Raw genomic sequence first — 13745 nt, 5'->3', positions numbered from 1 at the left:
GTCTAGTGTCTGGTTATGACCATTAAACATGTCTTTGTACCCATTTAAACTAGAGTTGCATGTGTCTCTTAACCCCCTCACACAAACACTTGCCAACTCGGCCATCTATTGGGATCTAAGAGACATTCATTAGAGTGAGTGGTTATTTTTAATGAAAGAGGGAGGTTTATATAGTAATTTGAAAAATCTTGAGTTATGAATTAAAACTATGAATCAGTCTTCAAGCCCTATGTTAACTACAAATGAAGTCAGACACACTACTACAAGGAGAAAATGTAATTCTTCAAGGTCATGTAGTCTGTAACTTAGTCTGTCGTGACTTCAGTTTACAGACACAAGTCTTCCTAGAAACAACCATCTGTGGCGCTTCTGAAGAATGATAGCACTTTTAACACACAGCATACTCTTCACAGCAGCCATGAAATTGACTCATAATTTGGCTGTGCAGTTTCACCATTCAAGTATGGTCTTTGGGGAGCTCTGAAACAGAGTTTAGGAGAAATTTCTGTCTCTTCAGAATGAAAAGACTGAAGGGTGGTTAAGGTGGTTTGTGCATCTTAAAATGGAAGCTCTGAGGTTTTAGTTGATGTATGAGGGGAGTGATTTTGCGTGAAAGTTTGAAAAATGGATTGAGTCAGCATTTCAGGTGAGGGTAATTATGTGGTTTCTGCACAATTCGTCCTTGCTTAATGCATATGTCATGAATTTTCACATATGAGTTTATGTGACATGATTGATGCCATTTCTAACCTCTCAATAATTAGTTGTCACTATTACTATTGCTCATACTTAGGTTTAGTTGTTAAACTTTAGTGCATAACTCATCCCACACCATGCAACAGACATACATGAGACTGAAAAATCTAATTTATAAATAAAACCATGAATTTTCTTAGATCTGGCAGCAAAAAAAAAAACATATATTTGAAAGTTAAATACAGATATAAACAGGGTCTAAAATGTTTAGTGCATGTTTAGTACCACTTCCAGAGATAGAGGTAGTAAAAAACGTATTAGACCGGATTGTTTTAGGAGTGTAGATGCTTGTGTGGTTAAATGCGTTTGAACAGCCACAAAACAACTGCCTACTCACTGCCCACTGACCTAACATGTGACCGTTATAGGACATGTTTTGAGAAAGTGCACCAAAACAATTGATTCCATGCTTTCCATTTGCTTCCTTTCCGCTTGCTTGCAAGCAGCATAATGGCTTCATTTACACTGCTTAAATGGCAGCGTAATGGCTTTATACTGCGCTCCCACAAAAGTGATGTAGAAGGGAATAAGAAGGGAGGGTCTAGACAAAGTCTGAACACAAGTGGTCACAAAAGATTTAGAAACGCATGTTAAAGGTGATAGAGAGGATTTTTTCGTCGACTGAGAATCCAAAGACTGTTACTGAGTTTTCAAAGGAACTCCTCCCAAAACTCGTGCACGAGTATTGGAACACGAGTGTTTACCACCGGCATTCGCTGTGTCGTGTTTTTTGGATTCATTATGTCGGACTCACTGCAGGTAACTCATAATCTGCAGTTGTTATTCCTGTCTCCTGACAAAAAACATTGCATGCGGTGCCTGTGGAGTGTGGAAAGTTACTGGAGAGCACAGCCGCGCTCGTCTCTCACAAGGAACGTTACGGCAGTGATTGACAAGCCAGAGGGCCAATCGTTTACGCGGTTAGCTGATGTTTTTAAGGCCCTACCTCGTGCACAGATTATGTATATTAATATTATTACTTTCAGTGCACCTAATAAATAGTCTTTTATCAGTTAGTAAAGACAGTTTCAAGTAATATTGCAAAAATGTATAAAACAAAACATTCTCTTTAGCACCTTTAAGACCATGTGTAAACGTCTCAACTGACCACTTGTGGATCATTGAAAAGGCATCTTAAGTGTAAAAATGGCCTAAGACTTGAGGGTTGGCTGCTTGAGCAACCTCCTTGCAATGTTTTAGGAACCAACCAGAGTGTTTCCCTCTAAAGTTGTGAATTTATGCTCAAAATTGGAATTGCTTAAAACATTTGCAATTAAAGCAGCATTTCCATCCAGTGAGTCGAAGACAACAAAATCGTCTATTTCTGATAAACTGGCACTAAATATCACTAAGAAAAGTAGGAGAAGCCACTGTATTGTATATAATAATGTTAATATATAATGAATTACTTGTGTCATAGAGCGTGTAGACCAAAAGCAATAAACGCACTTGCTTTCAGAGGTGAATGCCTGCTGTTTGGGATCATAGTCATGTAAGTTTTGGGAGGTAATTATTCAGAGCATCGAGGAATTTATTAGGCAAATGTGTTTCCATCTTAGTTTATGCTCATGTTTTCTTATCGGATAAAAAACTTATCTGACTCAAACGAGCACATACGTTTTTTATGCGCATTTTTAGAATTTATGCTCAGCTTGGCATTTCCATCCAGCAGTTAAAATATCCCAAAAATAGTTGATTTGAAACATAGCTTATGTAGCAACATGTTAAAAACCGCTCAGAAATGCAATTTTTGCATGCCCAAGCATCACTCATATGTGACCCTGGACCACAAAACCAATCATAGTCAATTTTTTTTTAAATTGAGATTTATACATCATCTGAAAGCTGAATAAATAAGCTTTCCATTGGTGTGTGGTTTGTTAGGATAGGTATATAAATATAAATATTTGAATATCTGGAATCTGAGGGTGCAAAAAAAAATCAAAATATTCAGAAAATCACCTTTAAAGTTGTCCAAATGAAGTCCTTAGCAATGCATATCCACTCACAAAAATACGTTTTTGATACATTTACTTAATATCCTAATTTTTTTTGGCATAAAAGAAAAATCGATAATTTTGACCCATACAATGTTTTGTTGGCTATTGCTACAAATATATTATGACTGGTTTTGTGGTCCAGGGTCACATATTTTCTTCAGAAAATTGAAATCCTAATTGTATAATGTGCCTTTTGGACTCTAATTTTAAATTTTGGGATTCTGGTAATATGACATTTGTTATTGGATCATATTAATTCCGTCTTTACTGTGTGGTGAACAGTAGTGTGTTACTTTGGAAACGTATCGCATCACATCCACAAATTAAATAGGTGCACGGCCTAAATCTAAAAAAACTATTCTCCCCAAAATTGAACTCTGTTATGGCTGTTATTTTTAAGAAAGCTGGCACACAGTTCTCGATTTGTACTCATGTTATTGGTTATGAGCTGCTGGTTGGGTCCAGGGTTCCCCCCCTCTCAGCTGTTTGCATTGGCACAGAAGCCCGGGCTCTGGGCACAGAGCGGCATTGCAAGATCCCCATGTTTGAGCCGGGGGTGGTGGTGAAGGGGGTCGGAAGGGAGGGGGGCCCTAGTTCTTGACATTATAAATGGTGCTCTGTTTGAGGTCAAGTGGAGGCCCCGTTTTGGGACTTTCTGGACACAAACAGGGTGGATACCCACCCAGACTACCCGCGTGTGTGTGTCTGTGGGTAGGCGGAGTGGGTGTGTATGGATATATATGCACGCGTGGTGTCTGAAAGAGGGTCTGTGCCAAGCATACCAAGTTGTTTAAGAGCACCTTTAAAAGCATACCATGCAGGTGCTATAGATTGAAAATCAGATCTCCCACACAGACCTGTGAGATCAATGTATAGGCCTCTTTATGTGCTTATTCCAGCCCAGAGGCTTTGCTTTAATTTACCTAAAGGTGATGTTGAGATCTTGCAGTGTCAATGTCAACCTACATGTGCTGCTTTTTTGTTCCATTCTGTTTGTTTAACTTATTAAAAATATTGCTAGTCTGATATGATACACCTTTTCGTTAGATGCATTTCAGCCAGCTAAAGGGTTTGTTCAGGCATACACTGATAATTTTGTCTTTATTTAATCATCCACATGTTTCTCCAAACCCAAATGAGATGTATTCCCTTGTGAAAAAGAAATGCACTTAGTAAAATAATGTGCAACTATATATATATATATATATATATATATATATATATATATATATTTTTTTTTTTTTTTTTTTTTTTTTTATGGCAATTAATAATTCCTTTTCATTGCCATTAAAGTGAAATAACTGAACATAAACATACAAGCTTATATAAGAAAATTTCATATGGCACTTAGAGGCTTTTGCATCTGAAGTCTTCATATATATAATTACATAAGTGCTCTTTCATGACTACTTAAGTGCTCTTTCATGACTTAACACAAGTTTCTTAACCCACTTATGTATTTAACACACTTAAAAGTGTGCTTTTTAATCATGTAAATTTAAATGTTTCACTTTAAAGGGCATTTTCAATCATTTTGTTAATCTTTTGTCGTGCTTTAAAGAAGTACACTTATTTTGATGTGTTGACTAAAATACTAAAGCACCTGTACATTACTTGATTGTAATTTTAACTGTACCATATTATTCAATATTAAACTTAAAGTTGTTATATTGTATATATTACTTTATATATATTGTACAAAATTGCGTCTTCATTATTACAATACAGTCAGCACAACCTTTTAACCATATTTCAAAAACAATAGAATTAGTTATGAAATTGCAAATAAACATGTACTTAAGTCCTACTTAAAAGCTCTCTAGAATCTGGCTAACTACATATAAGTTTAAATTATAATACATTTCCATTTAATTACAATTAACATGCAATTAAGTGCCAGAAAACATTACATTCAGTTCATACTTATGTATAGTATTTTACAATATTTTATTTCCATAATAAATTTGAAGTACTTTTTCACAAGGGTTCAGAAGGGTTCCAGAGAGTTTTTTTTTTTTTTGGTAATGAGAACTATCAAGCTCCAAGAAATGTCAAAATTAGTCCATACAGGTTATGTGATGCAAAAACTTTTTTTTGATTTTATTTAATTTTTTTAACTTCAGTTATTCTAAACATGCATGTAATTCAAAATATGTGTTTTACTTTTGGCTCATAACTACTTTTTTAATGATATTTCTCTGGTGCTTGTTTTGTTACCTTTAAGGCTGATTTATACTTCTGCGTCGAGTGTACGCCGTAGCAACGGCGTAGGCTGTGCGTAGCACGCGTAGCCTACGACGTAGCCTGACGTGCACCTCTTCAAAAATGTAACAACGCGTCAATTCTACACGGACCGCAAGCGCTGTGATTGGTCTGCTAGAACCCCTCCCTCGGGTCAAAAAACTGGCGCGGAGCACTCGGAGAAGAGCGAGCACTTTCAACTTCACTATGAATGAAAAAACACTCTGTTTCAGACAGAGAGCCTTTAGTTTGAAAGTCACAGTCCCCATTATGGTAAAGAGCACTCTCGACATTCTGCAGTATTTCTTTCCAATATTTTTCATCTGTTCCACAAAAAAAAAAAAAAAAGGGGGGGAAAAGAAAAGAAAGAAAGACCTTTTTGGGTTATCTATAGTCTTTCCCTTTAGTAGTTCATCTTATAAGTGTCAATTTGTTGACTCCTGATCATGGGAAAAGCCCAGTGAAGGATCACACAATATATTCTTTCAGCTTTTATGTTGTGTTTTCCAGCTACAGGTCAAGTGAGGAATACGTGTATGTACGTGGCCGGGGGAGGGGACGATATGTATGTGAAGAGTGTGGAATACGCTGCAAGAAACCCAGCATGCTACGCAAACACATACGACTACACACGGATGCTCGACCTTATGTCTGCCAGCACTGTAACTTTGCCTTCAAAACCAAAGGTATGCTCCACAACTGATGAATCGAGAATTGTGGCTTTAAGTTCATGTCTGTCCATATTATATTTTATTAATATTATTAATAAAATTAAAAATACATTTAATAATAATATTAATGTTAACTTTGAGCCCATTTACTGTATATGCTAGTGTACACCTAAAAGACATAATTAACTTTAAGTAGATGTACACATTTCAAATTTACAGTCGAGTCAAGTCACCTTTATTTATATAGCGCTTTTTACAGTGCAGATTGTGTCAAAGCAGCTTTACATTGATAACTGGTACATAATTTTTGCTGCACAGCAGCTCTTCAAGAATAGTGTCAATGCAGGCAGATCAAAGCACTGTTGAATAAATGTCAAGAATACTGTTGAATATCAAATGTCAAGTCAAATGTCAAGTGTCCCCAACTAAGTAAGCCAAAGGCGACAGCGGCAAGGAACCCAAACTCCAACAGGTGACATCAGGTGGCAAACAAGGGCAAATAGGTGTTAAAATGGAGAAAAAAACCTTAGGAGAAACCAGGCTTAGTCGGGGGGCCAGTTCTCCTCTGGCGAACAGTGCTTTGTTACGAATCAGGTTGCTATCATAAGTCTGATAGGATCGCAACAATCAAAGTATTTATTTCAGTTCCATCCATTAATCACACCGGTATGGATGGTTTGTTGAGGAACTGTGCTACTGGCTGTCGTGTCGATGAGGCCTTCACAATGGATGATCTGTATGGAGTCTTTCACTTTCAGGAAAATTTATCAAAAATATAGATGGCATCATTTCCTGCTCAAGGGCAAATGCAAATGTTTGGTCAAATAAAATGTACTGTAGAATAAGATTGTCACTCTCCCTAACTCCACCTGCCCCTGACTGGCAGTAGCAAGAAGCAAATTTAAACAAATTTACTATAAGGACAAGAACATCATTATGTGCCCTGTCCTGTCTTAGAAATATTGTCAACACAACAAAAATAGAGGTTTACAATAGATGTTATTATATCACTAGTTTGATGACATCAGAGGTTGTTTATTTGGACATGGTTAACTAAGTCTACACCTGTACTCTCACAGGACACACTTGATATAAATAAGTTTCTTTTCTTTTTCGTTCCCATGTTGAAGCTCTAATACTGCTTTCCTCAGGGAATTTAACCAAACATATGAAGTCAAAGGCTCATGGGAAGAGGTGTCCAGAGGGAACTGCTCCAGGACCAGTTCATTGTGAGCTTGAGACAGATGAGGGAGGTGAGAAACAAAACAAGGCTACGTTTAGCCTATTTTATCACAATTACAGTAAAACAGTAAATTTCATACAATATAAAATAACTTTTCTATTTTTATATGTATTAAAATGTAATTTATTTCTGTTATGGCAAAGCTGAATTTTCAGCAGCCGTGTACATATGTATACTTTATTTAATTTCAGACATGTTCTGTCTGAAATATCAGTTACTCATTAACTTCTTTTTATAGTTCTGTTTGCTGAAAACATTAAAACTTTGACTGTCAATTTGACTTAAAGGGATAGTTCACCCAAAAATGAAAATTTGATGTTTATCTGCTTACCCCCAGGGCATCCAAGATGTAGGTGACTTTGTTTCTTCAGTAGAACACAAATGATGATTTTTAACTACAACCATCACGGTCTGTCAGCCGAATAATGCGTGTAAATGGGAACTCCATCTATAGAGTCAAAAAAACACGACAGACAAATGCAGATTAAACCCTGCGGCTTGTGACGACACATTGATGTCCTAAGACACGAAACGATCAGTTTGTGTGAGAAACCGAACAGTATTTATATCATTTTTTAACCTCTAAAACACTTCTATGTCCAACTGCCCTCCACATCCGGTTAGTGAGGTCTGAACGCGCTCTGACAACGGAAGTGATGTCTCGCACTCATTGAAGCAAAGCGTAAGACATCAGTTCCGTCAGCAGAGCGCATTTTTTGACCTCACTAACCAGATGCTGAACGCAGTTGGACATAGTGGTGTTTTAGAGGTAAAAAATGATATAAATACTGTTCAGTTTCTCGCACAAACTGATCGTTTCGTGTCGTAGTACATCAATGTGTCGTAACGAGCCGCAGGGTTTAATTTGGATTTGTCTGTCATGTTTTTTTTTTGACTCTTATAGATGGAGTTCCCATTTAGACGCATGACAGATCGCAACGGTTGGAGTTAAAAATCTACTACTAAAAATCTATCTTCTACTGAAGAAACAAAGTCACCTACATCTGGGGGTAACCAGATAAACATCAAATTTTCATTTTTGGGTGAACTATCCCTTTAAAGCTGCAGTCCGTAATGTTTTTTGGTTAAAAATTATTTAAATTCAATTTTTGAGTAAATAGTACATAACCAGTCAGTGTTCAAAACTATCTCCTTACCTTAGCCCGATTCACAACGGTAAGGCCGTGTGTCCACCAAAGTGTTTTTAGCCAACTGAAAACGCTAGGCGCTCTGCTTAAAACGCCTATCTGTGAGTGCTTGAGAGCGCTTCTGCAGCGCATTGTTTTTTTTCGTTGAGACGCTTTGTTGCTATGATACGGAATATCCGCGGCACTGTTACTTATAACTGATTTTACAGGTAATTTGTTTCAGACTAAAAATGTTGACACAATGTGGAATTACTTGCTATGTATGTTCGGAGAGCAGCAATATTAATTTCTCATCCATTTTGTTTCGTTCTCTGTTTGTTGATGTCGCTGTACAGCAAGAATGTTGTGACAGTTGGTCGGTGTTGTATTTGTCCCGCCCCTCCTCCACTCTGATTGGATGGCTGGCTAAAAAGTGACAGTGATGAGTGCAGCGTTTTACTCAAAGTTGAACATTCTTCAACTCGAGGCGACCAGTAAAAAATGCCCAGCTCTCAGCGCTTAAGCGTGAAAAAGACGCTCAGTGCCTCGTTACGCTCCTGGCGTTTAAAAAACGCGGCATTCCCATTGAAAACAATTGAAAAAGTACGCTACCAGCTGAAAAAAACGCTTTGGTGGACACACGGCCTAAGCTTGTAATAATGTTTTCTAATTCAAATGGTTCTGGTGGGTTTCCGCGGGAAATGTGAGCATGCAGCCGTTCATCTTTGCGTCATTACATCACGTCTGTTTACATAAAGAAGGAGTCCCAGCTAGTAGGCTATATGGCATGTGGAGGATGCTGCATCATTTATAGCCTTTTCTCACAGCAGCTGCAATAATTAAACTTAACATTTTGATGGCGGGTTCTAAATCCAGAAAGGTCCAAATGACAATCATCAGAGACAACTGGAGATTCACCCCTAGTCAAAAGCAAAAGACTTCGTACTGCGGAGTGGCTACAGAAATTGAAATCTACATGTAATGCTAATACACATTGAATACACGTAGTCACGCAATGCTGATGTTGTTAACATTAACAATTTGAGAATGTATTGAAGTATTGAAGTATTACGATAATAACTTGCACGGTTTGACTTGATCCGAGCTAAGGGATCATTAGATTTAATCAGCATTGGCAGCGCGATTTATTCAGTTGGTCAGAACAAAAGTGGTAGACACTTATTTGTTCAGATAACATTTTCTGGTGAAAATTCTTATCATTGTGGTCATTGTGATTCGAAGTACAGTATCCACACCGATGTGGTGACTGACAGCAAACAAATTCATCCACACTGAGGAGCCGTGCCGATACACAACAAACGTAAAGATAATAATTCCGCAAATACCTGCAATTGCAGGTTTCAGACAGAGATGGCGACAAAGAGGCAAAACCTACGGACTGCAGCTTTAAAATAAGATCAAAGCAAATTAAATGATACATGGATTAATCTGATAATTTCAAAATAATTGCATATACCATGGATTAGTGTGGCATGGGGTTAAGTATGATTACTTCATTGGTTAAATTTTTTTGTTATTTTTTTAAATGTTATTATTTTTGTATAATTAATCGTACCAAATGAAAGCTGATACAGCGACTCTCTTGTGCTGTAGGTGACAATGATAAACGTTTCCTTGAGATGGATCTGGTGGAGGAGCACCAGTTCTCAGATGCAGAGGAGACAGATGTGGACGAGGCTGATGATAATGATGAGGGTGACGAGCAAGCTTCATGCTCCTCTTCATCGTCTAAGAGTACGTCTCTCTCTAGAGATAATTCTGGCTCCTGTGACATCTCAGGCCTTTCAAACCCTGGCTGGGAACAAAATCCCAAACCACCTGTCAGTATGAGCCCCCGAAAACCAAGCCACTATGGAGAAGCTGCCTCTCCAAAGACCACAAAGTCTATAGTAACCCTTCCACACCTCAAACCCACCACAGGGAAATGCTCGTCCCCCATCCGCAGCCTGTCTCCTGGCCTGCAAATGTCCCCTGCTTTACCGCAGTCTCCTCAACGAGACATGTCCCCTCTACGCTGTCCCTCTCCGAGACATAGTCTCTCTCCATCGTCCTGCCTGTCCTCTTTGTCTCCTTCTAACTGCCCAGCCTCATCCTTCCCAGAGAGACGCATGTCCCCCATTAGAGCCCTGTCCCCCATACAACCTTCGCCTCACAGTTGTCCAATTGCATTGACTGTTGGGGCCAGTGTGACTGTTCAGTACCAAGCTGATAGACCCAGAGATTCTACAGAAGTCTCACCCAACAGATTACACCTCAAGACCAAACCGGTGAGTGTCTTTATGTAGCACTTTCTTACAGAATGTAACCATAATACCGATAAAAGACTGAAAGAGAAATTTACTGGATTAAACCAGCATTAAAAAAGTGAAACAACCATTTATTTTGCCATTTATGCCATTTATTTAAAGTGCATTTTTATATTGGTCTGATTGAAAATAAAGGTTTCCCATTTAAACCTGTTTTGTTCAGTTTGTCTAAAAGCAAATATCAGTCCCCAGAAAAAAATTTAAAAAAAAAGATAAAAAATAGTATTTTCGTGTTGATGTGCAGAACTGGTTAGCTTTACTGACTGCAGAATATATTGTGGGTTTTATTAATTTTCCATATTTTAAAAGACATCAAAATAAACATTCAGGTCTTTCAAAGCTGTCTTTATTTAAAGTAAGTAAACTAAATTACACGTTGGCTAACAAAATGATTTTGCTTTATCTTAAGTGAAAATTCTACTTTCGTATCATAGCTAATTTAGCTTTTATGGTGAAATTTGTAAAATGTCAAATAAATAAATATAAATAAATGAATAAAAAAATGACCTACATTAAGTAACATTTTATCTACAGAAAATATGTTGATATACTGTATGGCCTTTATAATAATAATAATGTTTGGTAAAGGAAATATTTTTGATTAATATTAAATCAAAATGTAAAGTTGAGTATTTAAAGGATTAGTCCACTTTCAAATAAATTTTTCCTGATAATTTACTCACCCCCATGTCATCCAAGATGTTCATGTCTTTCTTTCTTCGGTCGAAAAGAAATGAAGGTTTTTGATGAAAACATTCCAGGATTATTCTCCTTATAGTGGACTTCAATTGCCTCCAAACGGTTGAAGGTCAAAATTACAGTTTCAGTGCAGCTTCAAAGGGCTTTAAACGATACCAGACAAGGAATAAGGGTCTTATCTAGCAAAACGATCGGCCATTTTCTAAAAAAATGTAATTGTATATGCTTTATAAACACAAATGATCGCCTTGCACGTGCTTCCGGTTTGCGTATTCGTCAAAAAGCTTACGCTGTATGTCCTACCCTTCCCTAAAATGACCGATCGTTTCGCTAGATAAAACTCTTATTCCTTGTCTGGTATCATTTAAAGCCCTTTGAAGCTGCACTGAAACTGTACTGAATTGTACTGAAACTGTTTGGAGGCCATTGAAGTCCACTATAAGGAGAATAATCCTGGAATGTTTTCATTAAAAACCTTAATTTCTTTTCGACCGAAGAAAGAAAGACATGAACATCTTGGATGACATGGGAGGTGAGTAAATTATCAGGAAAATTTTATTTGAAAGTGGACTAAGTTGGTCCAAAGTTTCTTTTTTTTTCATTGAGTGTTATTTATTTATATATAACCATTTATAATATTTAACATATAATTTATTATTGTATTTACTACTATTTTGAATTAGATTTTATTCTTACATTTTCTCAGAAAATGCATAGTTTTTTAGAATGAGCCATGCTTTCTTTTAACAACCATTCATCCTTGTTTCAGTAGTGAGTAAATTGTGGGTTTCTAGTCTTGATAGCTAAATATGTAGATGCTTCTTTCTTTGTCTAAGTTTGTTTTACTCCACTTATAGAAAGATTTTTTTATTAGTGCACAAAAAAGCAATTCGTCTGAAAACAAGACACCCAAATATATCCAACATAAACATCCAAAAACAAATATCCCGATTCTAAAAGCGCACCATGTGTTATTTTAGTGTCGCACCTTTATTACAAATAGAAGTCAGGCCACTGTTATTTACATACAATTAAAGCCAAAACCTTAGATACTACCCCATGAAATGATGAATATATATACTCATCTGTTTACCATCTACTATCTTTAGCTGTCAAGACTGTAGCCGCAAAAAAATTATTTAACCACACTGTTTAGAAATAACGTCCTTTGCCTAGAATAAAGATGACTGAATTAGTGGTCACTCTACAATATCCAACAGACCACTTGGTGATTTCACTAAAAATGTCTTTCTGGCTCCCCTCAAGGAGAAAACACACAGTCCTCAGAGAAGGACCAACATGACACAGTCTTGGCCTCTGCCACATGGGCGTCTCTCCAGGAACACGCAGCCGAGGGAAGGCCAGCGTGTGTTAAGTCACCTGCCCCTGCACTCCCAGCCCCAGGTGATGATTCCCAATCTCACCCTCACAATTCCTATAGGCGGGATCCAGATGGTGCAGCCACGCTCCAATATGCTCTTCCGAAGTGCATCTCTGAACCACAGTGTGGCCCAGATGACTGTCACTGTGCTGACAAAGGAGAAAGGGGCTGATAGGAGTCCTACAGTTGAAATTCCTCATCGTAAAAATCAGCTGATAGTGTTCACTGAGCCTACGGTGGAGATGAGCTCTAAAAGTAACACTTCCTCCGATGAAGACAAGGAGCAAATCCGGGGAGTGATTCAGTCAGAGCTTGCATCAAAAAAGAGGGAGGTTCCCAGTGTTCCCATGACAACCTGGAAGAGTATCTCTCAAAAAAATAACAGAAAGCATTCTCGAAGTCCCAAGAAAGCTCAGCCAGTAGACAGCTCAAGAACATCCATGGACAATAAGTGTTAAAGAAAAAGTTCAGCCAAAAATGAAAATTCTGTCATCATTTAGGTATACGTAACATATGTCATTCCAAACCTGCATGTTAGACAGAATGTTCAGTTTTGCATTTGGTATTGTCCAGAAGTGTCGGAAATTAACAGGGGCATGGGGCAAAAGTGCCACCAAAATACACAAGACTGCCTGCATAGGCACAAATCAACACCTATATCTTTATCACCACCTTCTGGAGTGTTTGATATGCAGGCAGGAGAAATAATAAAACAGGATTATTTGCTCAGCAAGCATGCCTGTGATAGTCTACAATGCTCAGCCTTGCAACCTTTTATGCAATTGGAGTAGATAAAAATATAATGCTGTAATTTACACTTTTCACAGTTAGATAATGAGGGCAGTTAAGGCTGCACAGTTAATCAAAATTAAACTAAAAATCAAGATTTGGCTCAGTGTGATTATCAAATTGCAAATTTTGTGATTTAATTAAATAAATATATGCATTGCGTGTTTCAAAGTGATAATAATAATAATAGTAAGAGTAATAATAATAGTATAGTATTTATATAATCACAACATTTTTGCCAAATTGTGCAGCCCTACAAACATTTTTTTTTTAAATCGCATTTTAAATTTCAAATGCATTTTATCAAAGACGATAAAATAACACAAGACGTGTCACTCATATTATTATGAAAGGGAGAAAGTGCAATGCGCAATATGGCGGAATAAGTCCCGCCTTCTAAATAAGAGCCAATCGCCGATTGGTAAAGTCATCACGTCACTGCAGCCGTTAGAAGCTCCGGTTCTTATAGAAACAGTCAGACGCTCGCCTCCGAAATGAGGCACAAGAGACA

At 37.4% G+C, this 13745-nt stretch overlaps 1 protein-coding gene across 2 annotated transcripts in view; it reads left to right on the top strand.

Moving 5' to 3' along the window:
* hivep3a (HIVEP zinc finger 3a) overlaps positions 1–13492 on the top strand; it is a 54198-nt gene extending 40706 nt beyond the window's left edge. For both annotated transcript variants that reach the window (XM_048202008.1, XM_048202009.1), the window contains 4 exons: positions 5508–5683; positions 6820–6921; positions 9653–10326; positions 12331–13492. In XM_048202008.1, coding sequence (XP_048057965.1) covers positions 5508–5683; positions 6820–6921; positions 9653–10326; positions 12331–12903 — 1525 coding nt within the window. In that variant the 3' untranslated portion in view covers positions 12904–13492. The remainder of the gene's footprint in view (positions 1–5507; positions 5684–6819; positions 6922–9652; positions 10327–12330) is intronic.
* Positions 13493–13745: the final 253 nt, after the last annotated feature.

Source organism: Megalobrama amblycephala, linkage group LG9 (genome assembly GCF_018812025.1).
Source record: "Megalobrama amblycephala isolate DHTTF-2021 linkage group LG9, ASM1881202v1, whole genome shotgun sequence".
Classification (NCBI taxonomy): domain Eukaryota; kingdom Metazoa; phylum Chordata; class Actinopteri; order Cypriniformes; family Xenocyprididae; genus Megalobrama; species Megalobrama amblycephala.
This window is presented reverse-complemented; position numbering and strand designations above follow the sequence as displayed.